General features: G+C 50.2%; 6 protein-coding genes across 6 annotated transcripts; 4 read left to right on the plus strand and 2 right to left on the minus strand.

The window, feature by feature from the left end:
- The first annotated feature begins 4 nt into the window (after positions 1-4).
- Positions 5-3,286, plus strand: BO83DRAFT_339038 (chloride channel protein). The gene is made up of 7 exons (XM_025528525.1): positions 5-226; positions 288-826; positions 880-983; positions 1,035-1,187; positions 1,237-1,351; positions 1,398-1,489; positions 1,540-3,286. Exons 1-7 carry the CDS (start codon positions 84-86, stop codon positions 3,016-3,018), a joined length of 2,625 nt encoding a protein of 874 aa, XP_025387507.1. The 5' UTR covers positions 5-83; the 3' UTR covers positions 3,019-3,286.
- Positions 3,287-3,567: 281 nt separating this feature from the next.
- Positions 3,568-4,552, plus strand: BO83DRAFT_339040 (CTD kinase subunit gamma). Its single transcript, XM_025528526.1, has 2 exons — positions 3,568-3,781; positions 3,862-4,552. The coding sequence occupies exons 1-2, from the start codon at positions 3,623-3,625 to the stop codon at positions 4,438-4,440; spliced, it is 738 nt and encodes a 245-aa protein (XP_025387508.1). The 5' UTR covers positions 3,568-3,622; the 3' UTR covers positions 4,441-4,552.
- A 196-nt stretch (positions 4,553-4,748) lies between these two features.
- Positions 4,749-6,216, plus strand: BO83DRAFT_361990 (uncharacterized protein). The gene is made up of 2 exons (XM_025529490.1): positions 4,749-5,433; positions 5,499-6,216. The coding sequence occupies exons 1-2, from the start codon at positions 4,784-4,786 to the stop codon at positions 5,998-6,000; spliced, it is 1,152 nt and encodes a 383-aa protein (XP_025387509.1). The 5' UTR covers positions 4,749-4,783; the 3' UTR covers positions 6,001-6,216.
- Positions 6,217-6,617: 401 nt separating this feature from the next.
- Positions 6,618-8,770, plus strand: BO83DRAFT_339047 (YagE family protein). The gene is made up of 2 exons (XM_025528527.1): positions 6,618-8,267; positions 8,326-8,770. Exons 1-2 carry the CDS (start codon positions 6,749-6,751, stop codon positions 8,400-8,402), a joined length of 1,596 nt encoding a protein of 531 aa, XP_025387510.1. The 5' UTR covers positions 6,618-6,748; the 3' UTR covers positions 8,403-8,770.
- A 269-nt stretch (positions 8,771-9,039) lies between these two features.
- On the minus strand, positions 9,040-10,544 carry BO83DRAFT_437842 (uncharacterized protein). The gene is made up of 2 exons (XM_025536047.1): positions 9,882-10,544; positions 9,040-9,795 (listed from the first exon to the last, which is right to left on the minus strand). Exons 1-2 carry the CDS (start codon positions 10,266-10,268, stop codon positions 9,343-9,345), a joined length of 840 nt encoding a protein of 279 aa, XP_025387511.1. The 5' UTR covers positions 10,269-10,544; the 3' UTR covers positions 9,040-9,342.
- A 251-nt stretch (positions 10,545-10,795) lies between these two features.
- BO83DRAFT_417620 (putative mitochondrial phosphate transporter Pic2) lies at positions 10,796-12,022 on the minus strand (the record flags this gene model as incomplete). Its single annotated transcript, XM_025534768.1, has 5 exons — positions 11,890-12,022; positions 11,820-11,825; positions 11,095-11,745; positions 10,905-11,028; positions 10,796-10,847 (listed from the first exon to the last, which is right to left on the minus strand). The coding sequence occupies exons 1-5, from the start codon at positions 11,978-11,980 to the stop codon at positions 10,796-10,798; spliced, it is 924 nt and encodes a 307-aa protein (XP_025387512.1). The 5' UTR covers positions 11,981-12,022.
- Positions 12,023-12,428: the final 406 nt, after the last annotated feature.

A 12,428-nucleotide genomic window follows, 5' to 3' on the forward strand; every position in this document is an offset into this window, starting at 1 on the left:
ATCAATCGCTATTCATAGGCACCCGTCGACCATCGTTGTTTGAGATGCCACTTGACACGTCCCTATGATACGTATTATTCGCGATGTCAATGAGTCGACCGGGGCCACAGTCAGAAGCCCAGTCATCGCTGATCCAGCCTTATAGCGACGATGAACCAGCACAGGACAGCAGCAGCCTTGATCCACAGCATCCCGATGTACCTTTAAGCGGCGGGCTACGGGAACCGTGAGTTTCTGGCCAGCCTAGCACCCGTTTCGAGGAGTCGTGCGCTAACAAGTGTACATAGCCTCTCGTTCAAGCGCAAACAGAGACAACACTCGCGCTCGAAATTTCGATTTCCTAACTTCTTCTCGAATAGTTCTGCTGAGCCTGCGACAAGTACTGGACTTGGCTCGTGGTTTCGGAATGAACAACGCTCGGATGACGCCCAGCCCTTAGGGGAGCCGATCAATGGCAACGGCAATGGGAACTTGGCGCACAAAGACTCGGGCTTCTTGGACTGGTATGTAGAGGGCCCAGGACGACGGGTTGGTTATGACAACCTTACGGCAATCGATTGGATTTTCGAATACACCAAAGAAAGACAAAGGAAGAGGCTCCTCTATGCGAGCGGACAAGGCGTTGTTGGATATCTACGCAAGCTATTGGACGCCAGTAACGTCTGGATTGTGTTGATTGCTACAGGCGTATTGGTTGGGATCATTGCGGCTGGTATCGATGTTGCTAGTGATTGGTTAGCGGATCTTAAAACTGGCTATTGTAAAGCCGGCCCCGGGGGTGGCAGGTTCTACTTGAATCGGAGCTTCTGCTGCTGGGGGCATGACGGTGAGCCGCTATTTTCAGATATTTCTATCCCCTTGCTAACGGGTTCACTCCAGATATCTCTGATTGTTTAGACTGGACACCATGGAGGAAAGCCCTGGGTGTTTCCTCGCGGGGTGGGGGATATGCTTTGGAGTATACTTTTTACATCCTTTACTCTGTACTTCAGCCTCTCCGAACACCATTTAGCAGTGTGTTAATCAAGAAACAGGTGTTCTTCGCCATTTGCGCATGCATTCTGGTTCGGACCTACGCCATCTACGCAAGACATAGCGGTATTCCTGAAATCAAGACCGTCCTTGGTGGCTTTGTAATAAGGCATTTCATGGGGCCTTGGACCCTTGCAATCAAATCTTTGGGCCTTGTATGTACGACCCTGTGCCCATCACTGCATCCTTGCTGACATATCCAAGTGCTTGTCCGTCGCATCCGGCATGTGGCTCGGTAAAGAGGGCCCTTTAATCCATGTCGCATGTTGTTGCGCTAGTGTTATGATGAAGCCATTCCATAGCCTCAATCATAACGAAGGTATTTCTTACGATCCCTTACTGAATTTCTTGGGCTAATTGTACAGCGCGGAAACGCGAAGTGCTATCAGCAGCGGCCGCAGCGGGCGTCTCCGTCGCTTTTGGAGCGCCCATTGGTGGTGTCCTGTTCAGTCTAGAGGTAAATTTCCAATATCATCACGGAAAACTAGATTCTAAATCTTTGAACAGCAACTGTCGTACTATTTCCCGGACAAAACAATGTGGCAGAGCTTTGTCTGTGCCATGGTTGCATCCGTCACCCTGCATGCGCTCAACCCATTCCGCACGGGCAATATCGTCCTTTACCAAGTCAAGTATACACGCGAGTGGCATCGCTTTGAGATGATACCTTTTGTCATTCTTGGTATCGTCGGTGGCCTTTACGGGGCATTCCTCATTCGTTTGAACATGAAGATTGCAACCTGGCGACGATCTCGGAATTGGGCTCGCCCGATCATTGAGGTTGCAGTTGTCGCTCTTTTGAGCGCTCTGATCAATTTCCCGAACCTGTTTATGAGGGCTCAGAACTCAGAACTTGTTCATTCTTTGTTTGCAGAATGTGGGACAGGAACTGTAACTGATGATCCTTTCGGCCTTTGCAAGACGGGCGCCTCGTCAGCGGGTACCATCGCCCTCTTGCTTATGGCTGCTCTCCTGGGATTCTTCCTTGCCTCATTAACTTTTGGTCTGGACATACCCGCAGGTATCATCCTTCCATCTGTTGCTATCGGAGCACTGTATGGACGTGGTATGGGGATGACCTTTCGGATGTGGCAAGAGGCTTACCCGGGATTCTTTTTGTTCGGCAAATGCGAACCAGATGTCCCGTGTGTGACCCCTGGAATATATGCAATCATCGGTGCAGCTTCGGCACTCGGAGGCGCCACGAGGATGACTGTATCAATTGTGGTCATCATGTTCGAGCTTACTGGTGCTTTGACTTATGTCATTCCCATCATGATTGCAGTCATGTTGTCCAAATGGTGCGGTGATATATTCGGAAAGCGCGGTATCTATGAGTCTTGGATTCAGCTGAACGAGTACCCATTCCTCGATCACCGTGATGATACGACTCCACCGGACGTTCCCGCTCATAAAGTGATGACCACTGTTGATGATATGACAGTCATCACCGCTGTTGGCCATACGATCGATTCACTTCGTGGCCTCCTCCTAACGACCTCTTACCGTGGGTTCCCGGTCGTTACCGATACGTCGAATCCTATCTTACTGGGATACATTTCGCGCAATGAGCTTACGTACGCTCTCAAGTACTCTACCAAACCGTCAGACAATGAGTTGTCAGGTGCGACGCAGGTCTTCTTTAGCCATCAACCCTTTGCAGACCCCGCTGAAACCTTGGATCTTCGACCTTGGATGGATCAAACGCCCATTACACTCAACAGCAACACCACGTTTTTGATTGTGCTCCGCATGTTCCAGAGGCTAGGTCTCCGCTATGTTCTGCTCGCCGATAAAGGTGTACTTCAGGGACTGCTGACGAAAAAAGACGTATGGTCTGTGGTCAGCGGCCCGGACGCCTACAAGGACGAAAGTCTCCGCGAGAGGACATTCAATCCGGGAACTATGGCAGAGGAAGTTGGCTTGCTTGACAGCGATGATAGGACCAGCCTTGCCAGCACTATAGAAAGACGACAGTCGCTTTGAAGTGTCTCTTGAGCGATGCATCGAAACATATACTTTTCATCTCATGCTCAATCTTGATTTGGATTACCTATTTTGCATGTCGCGATGTGTCGTGAACTCTTGCTATAGTTTCGAAATATGTATTGAATTTGGGTAACTCGGAGTTTACAAACGAGATCTTGTTTTTCTTGGTTTGTATGCCTCAGATATTGGCTTAGGGCGGTATTGTTGTGGGCATGTATCTAGACTTTGCTTAAGTTCAGTTGTGTAAATAGTATCTTCTTGAAAGACCCACCCGTCCTTTACCCCAAACTATAAGAATATCACGGAGTAAACACAAGAAAGAATTGATATGCAACAACGGTGATGTCAATTGGTATGCTATAAAGCAAAGCACATGACTGGACAAGCAAATGAACCCCACAATTTCTGCCCGCCTTATCGCATCCCACCGCCTTTCCAATCTCCAATCGGAATGTCCCATTCAGGCCCTCCCCATCGGCCAGTCTCGATCAATCGCCGCGGCATGGAAATCAGTACTTCTAGTCACCTTATAAACTGTCGAATCTTCTTCCTTCCTCCACTTCCTCAATATAAACATCCAGACCACGCCCCATACACCAAGATGATGGTCGATCCCTTCGAGGTGCGCATGCGCTTCACAGCGCAGCTGCAGCACCTGAACGCCTCGGTGACCTCATCCCAAAAAGCGGCGCATTATGCGCTCAAATACCGCGACATGGACGAGGACCTACACTCGTGCATCCTGGAGCAATTAGAAAGAGTGCGTCCTCCCACACCTTCTTTCCAATTCTTCTATCATGTACGTAATTAAGCTAACATATACTCCCTTTCTCCCCTCAGAACAACATGAACAACCGCGCCAACATCATGTACTTTATCGAACAATTCTGCGACATGGCCACGAAAGAAGACCACGCGCCCTACGTCCGCATGATTCAACGCGACATCCTCCGCATCGTTGATTGTGTCGCACCCGCCGACGGCTCCGGGGCCGCGAACGTCAAACACGTCCGTCGAGTCCTGAACGGTCTACAGAGCAAGGAAATTCTCTCCGCCGAGACGATCGCGGAGATTGATGCGGGCTTGAAGGATCGGGAAACTCACCCCGCGCATTTGGATCTGGAAGCCGAAGAAGGGGGTGCTGGTGGTGATGGTGGTGGTGACGCGAGGTCCAAGCATGGGACGCCGAGAGGGTCGAAGGGTAGTGGGATGCGTGTGGATAAACGGCAGATTGAGCAGCGGATTGAAGAGGATCGAGAACGGAATAAGCGACTGCGGGAGAGTATGTGGACGGTTAGTGGGGATGATGGGGATGAGCATGGGAAGTTCTGGGATGAGGCGAGTGATATTGGAGAGGATGATTTCTTGGCTGCGAATGAGGAGGTGATGGAGCGGAGGCAGATGATTGGTGCGAGGTGATGCTGGTGCTGATCGATGATGTGGTCGGGAATTTTAAAAGCATGTACTTGCGATGGAATGGTGTTTTGGCGCTGTGGGTATGTCTTTGCTACGGGGTATTTGGCATGCATGGGCGTTTCAAAGAGAATTACAATTACAGGACAACTATTTGAACGGCATACTAGACTAAAGCACTTTCCACCCGATAAATAGAAAATGAAGCTAATCATCCTGCTAAACTATATCCGACCCACTTACAGCCGCCCGCCTTCGGAAAATCCCAGACGCCGACCAAATTTGCTGGATCTCCATCTTGAATTTTTGAACGACTTTTGAGCGCAATAACATTTCTCCATGTTTTTACATGTCACACGGGGGACTTTCTAGATCCTCTATGTTCTCTCAGTTTGTGACAGCAGCAAAGGGGTTATTTTCTCGACAGGACTCCGACGAATCTTCTCCCAAAACTCTGCGCCCTACTACTACTACTACCACCTCCTCCGGCGCCCCATCTGAAAATACATCGAAAATGGTCACGGCAACAAGACAGCGGAAATTCCCCGCTGAGAAACAGCAATCCTCGACAGAGCCCGAAGTCAATGGATCGAATGGAAAGCGCAAGTCCGAACCCGTGGGTGCTGAGCCCACTGAGACCCAGAGCAAGAACAAGCGGCGGAAGAGAAGCAGTCTAGAGGCGACGACACAGGAATCACAGAGCAAGCCTTCGAGTAACAAGAAGTCGAAGAAGATGACGGAGTCGACCGAGGAGCCTGAGCAGCAGCAAGAGGAGGAAAAGAAACCTTCAGCAGCGCCGGCGCCGAAGAAGCACTTCCGCTTTGATAGCGAGGAGCCGGAAATTCCGGAGGTTGCGGCTATTGAGGAGACTACGGAGGCACAACAGGATGAAGATGATGACAGCAGTGATGATGACGAGGCCCCAGAGACGGTCGATAACTCTGCACAGTTGTCGAAGATGAGGATGGAAGCTAAGAAGCAGGAACGGGCTAGGCAAATGTGAGTGATGCGCGCATATCTTATTTTTGGTACTATATTCGGGTATAGTCTGACTTTCTACACAGAGAGGAGCAATTGAAGAGAGACAAACGGAAACAATTGGATGAGCTGCGCAAATCCCAGGCGAAGTTGGCAAAGAAGAAGGAAGCGAAGGCTGAAGATCTGTTGTCGGAAAGCACTGAGACTCTTCAAGGAACTACCACGCAAGATGCGCGACGATCGGCCCTCCCCGCTCTTCTTCCCGATGATATTCTCAATGCGGCCCCTGATGTCCGGCCCCCGACACCTCCGGCGGAAGAGAGGTCTATCATGCAGAAGAAGCCCAACAAGCTACGGTTCCTGGACAAGAAGGAGAAGCCGCCGAAGGATGCGCGGGTTGGAGATGTTACTATCCGGGTGTTGGATGATGGTGTATCCAAGAACCCATCAAAGACGGTTCTGCCGCCCAAGGCCTCCAAAACCGGGCGCAATGCCAAGCAGAATTGGCTGAACAAATCCCGCAACACAGGCGCTTTGAATGGGTTGAGAAGGACGACTGGCGGTTCCTCGGGATTCGTGCGCAAATAGCAGGTCTTGGGCGCTCTTTTACGCTTTCCCGTCTCGAGAATCAATCAAAATATTAATAGTGCAATTTTGTGGATCCAACAATGGGCGTAGTGTTACGATGTGCATAACATGGCAATTATTTACTCTTTAGGGTTAGATGAGTTGGGGAGTTGTTACTGAGCTTTGTAGCGGAGCACTTGCGATACTGCCAATGGGTACCACTGAACCTTTTACCATAATAGGATATCAGACGACAATTGTGGTACAGAGGCATCCCTGATATAAAGAAAGAGTACACCTGTAGTTGTATGCATATTTGACCGGGAGTCGTACAACCGGGTAGAAAGTTGGGGAAGTGTACGATCTACACGCTGCAGATCATTGCTTTCTTTTTCTCGAAGCAGCACCAAACCAGGCCGTCGGGAATATTTTAACGAGGGTTTCATAAATACAGACAAAACTCAAATTTACCAGTAGGGAAAGAAGAGAATAAAAAGAGAGAGAGAGAGAGAGAGAACATAAAGAGGAGGGGCACCGGATTGGGCAGATTGGCAGCCTCTGGCGGGCGCACGTGCAGAGCTTGGAGCTCCATTTGATCGGTTCGACTTTCTTCTCTCAATCAACTTCTCTCTTTCTCCCTCTCCCTCTTCCTCCCTCCTGTTCAATTTCATCTGCCCACCATTACCAAAGATCTCCCTCCCTGCAATCCGCCATTCATTTGCAGATTATGCTCTAAGCAGTGCCTCATCCCCCCACCCCCTATCCCACCATGGTTACTACAGAATCCTCTCCGCTCCTCCCCCAGCATCACCTCCCGACTTCCTCCAATACGTCACCGCGAGGAAACCGTCCGCCGCGGACAGTCACCTTCAACCCATTGGCAACTGTCAGCACATACCATGACTCTACCTCCGCAGATCCCACCTTCCGACCTCTCCAATCCGGCTCTTCATCTGCGCCGCATTCTCAGGAGAGCCATTACCGACCGACCGGCCTCTCCGCCCTGAATAGCAAGCTCCGCCGGCGGAACAGCCATGGCGCTCCGTTCAGCACCACAAACACCCCAATCGCTGCAGCCCCCAAAGTCGGACCGCAAAGAACGACGAAAAATGCGCAGAAACTTAAATTGCTTCCCGATCCTGTGACTGAGGCTGAGGAGGAACTCGGTGGTGATGACTTTCCGTCCGATGTCTATTCGCAGATTGCCCGAATCAAAGAACCTACAGCGAGGAGTCACGCTGCAAAGTTAGGAAAGGCCGACAGAGAGCGTTTGCCGCGAGTGACTGCCTACTGCACGGCCAATTCGTACCGACTAGAAGGGATAATCAAGTTTCTCAAGTCTCGCTCCAAGACCCGCGGGGCCAACCCAAAGCTCTACGACGAATGTGTCTACTCGCCATATGACTACAGCTATGAGGAGAAGCAGAATGGCACATGGGGTCTTTCGAATAATGGAATAAACATGGGTGACGGTCACCCCAGTCAACGGCCGTCTAATGAGCGCCGCTACTCGGACAGTGTGGTTGAGGTCCAGGATAATACGAACTCTCGGCGGGAAGATCTCATAGACCTACAGGACTCTCAATCCCACGCCACCGATATGGACCATGCTTCGACTACTGCCGTGTCGGACCACCAAGGAGATGTACATCCCGATTTCGACACGACGATCCATACCCCTGAAGTGTTCCTGTTCGATTACGGCACCGTCGTAATATGGGGCATGTCACCTGCACACGAGTCACGATTCCTATCCGATGTTTCCAAGTTTGCTGCTTCCATCCTCAGTCCCGAAGATACCCAGGTTGAGAACTTCAATTTCTACTATGCTCGCGAATATCAAGCCCGGATATACAACGACTTCATCTCTCTGCGCGACCCGCGTAACCACATGATCAAACTGGCCATCTCCCACGCTTTAGCCCAATCCGTCAAAACCTCCCTATTCGAAGACCTCGTATCTGAGACCATTTCCAACACCGCACCCCTACCCGCCCAGATCGCCCAGACAGGCAGTGTCAATCTCACCCGGCGCCAGATCAACATGCAAATCGGCGAATTGTTCATCCTACGGATCAACATCCACCTGCAAGGCTCGGTTCTAGACTCTCCCGAACTCATGTGGGCCGAGCCCCAGCTAGAACCGGTTTACCAAGCCGTCCGCAGTTACCTTGAAATGGACCAGCGCGTAAGCCTGCTCACTGAGCGGTTGGACGTGATAGCGGATCTTCTCGCCGTCCTCAAAGATCAATTAACTCACCGCCACGGTGAGTATCTTGAATGGATCGGTAAGCACCTTCTCACCCCCTGCGTCAACCTGTTCTAATCAACTAACACACGTCACAGTAATTGTTCTCATTGCGGCAGAAATCCTAGTCGCAGCCATCAACATCGTAGTTGACTTGTACGCTGGCGTGGAGTGAACACTACCTACCCTTTCTACTAACAATTACTACAACTATTGCCTCGTTTGCATTACCCTATGACACCCTTTGCTATACATCTACAGCCCCATCACCACGGCACCACACCACACCACACCACACCACACCACACTGAGTGTTCTCTTTCAGTATTCGTTCACTTCAGCGGAGTTAAGGGGCTCGGGCATACATCTGTCATTCAAAGTGGGAACAGGAGTGAAAGTGGGAATTAACAAAGCAAAGCCCCTCCTTGCATCGGTACGGACAATAAATATCTATCTATATTTAGTATCTAGTATCAGTTTCTCTACACCGCACGATAACTTATCTTGAACTGTATATTACACCCATTGATTGCTCCAGAGTTGAGCCGAATCTACCCTAGACTTGTTTAAGCTGAAGCCATTATGATCATTGTGCAGCTCTTTCACTCTGTAGGATTAACCAGTTAATCTCTCGTCCTGAAACAAGGGCTTTTGGTAGATGAACCATCATCATCTGTCTGGCCTCGTATCTTGTGATATCAAGGATTTATGGCGAGACATGATGATCGATGCACATATACTAGTTTTTTACTGACTACACAGAGCAAAGGATGACTATTCTATAATGAAGCAAGGCAGGTATCCCTACTTCCCCCTCTTACACATACACACAACAAGAAATAATAACGCTTTTTGCCCATCGTATACTATAGAACACATAAGAAGAGTAAAGAGGGAGGATAGAAGAGGGCCCAGGAAAAAGGCCCCCAAACCCCAGAGACGAAATGGAATATAACCCGACGATGGAAATAACACCTACTACCAGAACATCACATAGAAAAGAAAAAAAAATAGACCACCACGAAAGGAAACGAGAACAGTCCATATGAAAAGTAGAAATAAAGTAAAAAAAAGAAAAGAAAAGTCTAGGGTATGGTTATGGTAGAAGTTAATAATCACCCCTCCCTCTTCTCCTTAGCTTCCTCCTCCTCCTCTTCCTTGGCATCCATATCCATCGGCGTCGTCTCATCCTCCACACCACCATCACCCCTCTGCTCCGCAGATTCAGGGTTATGGCTCCCGCGATCACTAGTAACACCCTCCTTTTCATTCGCGGACCCGTTACTACCCGGTTGAACGCGGAATGACGAGGTCATATCATCCTGCGACGGGGCGGGGGCTAGTCGCGGCAACGAGGACGACGAATCTCCGTTACCGTTATCACCATCAGCTGCTGCTGCGGCGCCAGATTCCGTCGCATCCTTATCCTTGGCGTCTTTCTCCTTCTCTTTATCTTTGCTGTTGCTTTCAGTGTTGTTATCATTGTTCGCCGCTTCATCTTCTAAATTGGCATCATTGGGCAAGTTGGATTTCCTGGATCGCTTCACGCGCAGAGGCCTTTCCTGGGGCTGTACATAATCACATCCAGTACCATTAGCGAACCTTCAAACCCTAAATATACCAAAGAAGGTAGAAAGAAAAGATGAGAACTTACAGTAGGCGGTTGCTCATCGGAACTCCCCTCCGTCTCGTCCTCCAGGAACTGCGGCGCACCGGCAGCACCATTCTTCCCTGTCTCTCCACCCGTCACGGCTGCGACATTCGTCATCATGGCTGATGCCCGGGCGCGCAGTTCCGGGTTCACGCCGGCCTGCGCTTCCTCCGTCATGCCGGTGACCTTGGCCAGTCGTTCCAGGAGAATGCATGACTCGAGGCGCATTTTCTGGATGTATTGCCAGCCGCGACGGTTGCGGAGACGCATCAATTCATTTTCCTCTTCGATTTCGTTGAGACGCTTTTTTAGGGCCAGGCATTTGCGTTTGTAGGCGTTTTCGACGCTTGGGGGGTTGGAGGTTGTCGAAGGTTGGCGGGTTTCTTCCATTATGGTAGTGGGTGGTGTGGTGTGGTTATTGAGAAGTAGAAGGTAGGGTTGGGTAGCGCGATTGATGTGTTGTTGTGGTGTTGGTTGATGGTCAAGGGATGTCGGAGGAGCGAAGTGGTTGGGGATGAATTTAGGATGTTCGGAGATGCGCGATTAGGGGGGGGTAGTTATAGTGTGGGGGCGCGAGTGACTCCGAACAGGTAAGAAATTACCCAGGGCAATTGATGAAATGAGAAGGGAATCCCCGAGGTGAATTGGATGGCAGCGAGGCGGATCTGAGAGGAATGGATGGGACGAGAATCGAGTCGGAGCTGAAGCCGAAGCAGAAGCAGAGCCAGTCACGTTCTGCCGGTCGGGGTGTTGGGCGGTCAGCGGAGTCTGGGGTATTCCACTACACTACTATAAACTAGTATTTAAAGGAGCAACACACTAAAGCTTCATTATCGTCATTACATTGCACTAACTCCTAAAAGCTACTGCTCATGAGAAAAAGACGGATCTATCCGTGCAAAGGAGTAAACATAACGCTAATGTCCACCAGTAGTCGGCAACCCAAGGAACACCTTGAATGAGTCGTAGCTATATATTTGCGTCAGCATCCAGCTCTCAGTCTGATCAAGCTTCATCGTCACTTACATCAACCATTGGAATCCAGTCAATGTACCCAGCATGACAATTCTCACAGGCAGTCCATTCCACAAGCCGGAGAACCCAATATTACTATAGATCCTCGACACAGCAGTCATAGCTCCCTCACCAGCTAAACAGCATCAGTCATAACCCTGAACACCATGAATCGACTATAATGAAAAACAGGATAACTCACCTTTCCGATCCGCATTCAACTTACTCACCATAACATCCGCCGGGTGACTGACAATGGCACAGAAGATTCCCGCAATATAACCTCCCAAAAAGCTGACTCCCGTCTGCTGCAATCCATTAAACTGCTCCTTGGGTTTGCCCAACGTCTTATAGATAAACTTGACCGTCTCCTCAAACGTCGCAAACTTCGTCATGGTATAAGGGATCTGTCTCGCCCACAACGGATACAACCCCTTATACAAGCCCGACATGCCCTCCTGCGCCACGATTTTGCTCCATCCCTCGCGCAATGTATGCGCAAACGGCGGCAGCGTCGTCTGCATGCGTACCTTGATCGCCTCCATCGGACAGAGGGCCATATCAGCGAAGAATTCGGCCGAGGCACTGGCGCCTAGGAAGACGACGGTGCGGTTCGCATTCGGGAAGAGCTGGTCTCCGTAGAGGTATTTGAAGTATTCGTAGAAGCCGTATTTACCGGCGCCTTGGAAGGAGTAGCCGACAAAGGTGGGGGTCCAGCCGAAGAAGATGCCGCGGAGACCTTCTTTGGATATGATGGTGCGCCAGGCGGAGAGATTGGAGGTGTAGATCTTGGGGTCGACTTGACGGCGGCATTTTACAAGGTCGAGGGGTGTGACGGCTGTGTGGGTAGGGCCTGTGGGGAGAAATTGGGATTAGGATTGGTGGTGTGGGTGTGGATGTGGTTGGAGATGGGATGGTTATACGTACCGCAGGCTGTTCGAGGTGGTTAGTATAGAAGCTCGGTGATGCGAAGAGGGCTAGATGGCAGACTACTCACCAATGATTCCTCCAAGTGTGCAACTGGCAAAATACTTGGCCGAGTTGGGTTCAATCTTACCCAAGGGGTACTTGGGCTTTTGTGCTGCCATTCTGAGAGCTTATCTAGCCAGGGAGTAGAGGATGGGGAGCAATGGAAGCTTATCAACGAAGAGGACAGGACAGGAGAGGAGGGAGAGGAGAGGGGAGATATTCTACCGAGCAAAATACGTGAACAATGTAGTATAGGAAAATTCAATGGATGAAATAGTGTACTATCCACACTACTTATATTTACTTTGTACCGTGTCAGCCCGCAGGCCATGTCGTCAGAGTCTCCAGCTGGGAAAGGAACAAACAAGTGGCGGTCCAGATCCATTAGCCAGTCCAAACGGCTAATCGGCACCCGCGCAATGGGCTTTTCTCTGTACCGGATACGTTCCGATTTGCCGTTCCTGGAATGGATGATTCTTTGTGTGAAACTGAGATCTACATAAGCAGTGAATTATTCACTTTATTGTGTTCCATTCTCCCTGAGCATTGTGTGTCGTTGTGTCTGCA

The sequence above is a fragment of the Aspergillus eucalypticola genome, assembly GCF_003184535.1.
Source record: "Aspergillus eucalypticola CBS 122712 chromosome Unknown BO83scaffold_14, whole genome shotgun sequence".
Lineage (NCBI taxonomy): Eukaryota > Fungi > Ascomycota > Eurotiomycetes > Eurotiales > Aspergillaceae > Aspergillus > Aspergillus eucalypticola.

Excerpts from the sequence above, each read along its gene's own strand:
- BO83DRAFT_339040 (XM_025528526.1), top strand. The coding sequence starts at position 3,623 with ATGATGGTCGATCCCTTCGAGGTGCGCATGCGCTTCACAGCGCAGCTG. Across the intron at positions 3,782-3,861 it reads TCCTGGAGCAATTAGAAAGA|AACAACATGAACAACCGCGC; the intron begins GTGCGTCCTCCC and ends TTCTCCCCTCAG.
- BO83DRAFT_361990 (XM_025529490.1), top strand. The coding sequence starts at position 4,784 with ATGTCACACGGGGGACTTTCTAGATCCTCTATGTTCTCTCAGTTTGTG. Across the intron at positions 5,434-5,498 it reads CAGGAACGGGCTAGGCAAAT|AGAGGAGCAATTGAAGAGAG; the intron begins GTGAGTGATGCG and ends CTTTCTACACAG.
- BO83DRAFT_339047 (XM_025528527.1), top strand. The coding sequence starts at position 6,749 with ATGGTTACTACAGAATCCTCTCCGCTCCTCCCCCAGCATCACCTCCCG. Across the intron at positions 8,268-8,325 it reads TGAGTATCTTGAATGGATCG|TAATTGTTCTCATTGCGGCA; the intron begins GTAAGCACCTTC and ends CACACGTCACAG.
- BO83DRAFT_437842 (XM_025536047.1), bottom strand. The coding sequence starts at position 10,268 with ATGGAAGAAACCCGCCAACCTTCGACAACCTCCAACCCCCCAAGCGTC. Across the intron at positions 9,796-9,881 it reads CCGATGAGCAACCGCCTACT|CCCCAGGAAAGGCCTCTGCG; the intron begins GTAAGTTCTCAT and ends GATTATGTACAG.
- BO83DRAFT_339038 (XM_025528525.1), top strand. The coding sequence starts at position 84 with ATGTCAATGAGTCGACCGGGGCCACAGTCAGAAGCCCAGTCATCGCTG. Across the intron at positions 227-287 it reads AGCGGCGGGCTACGGGAACC|CCTCTCGTTCAAGCGCAAAC; the intron begins GTGAGTTTCTGG and ends AAGTGTACATAG. Across the intron at positions 1,490-1,539 it reads GTGTCCTGTTCAGTCTAGAG|CAACTGTCGTACTATTTCCC; the intron begins GTAAATTTCCAA and ends ATCTTTGAACAG.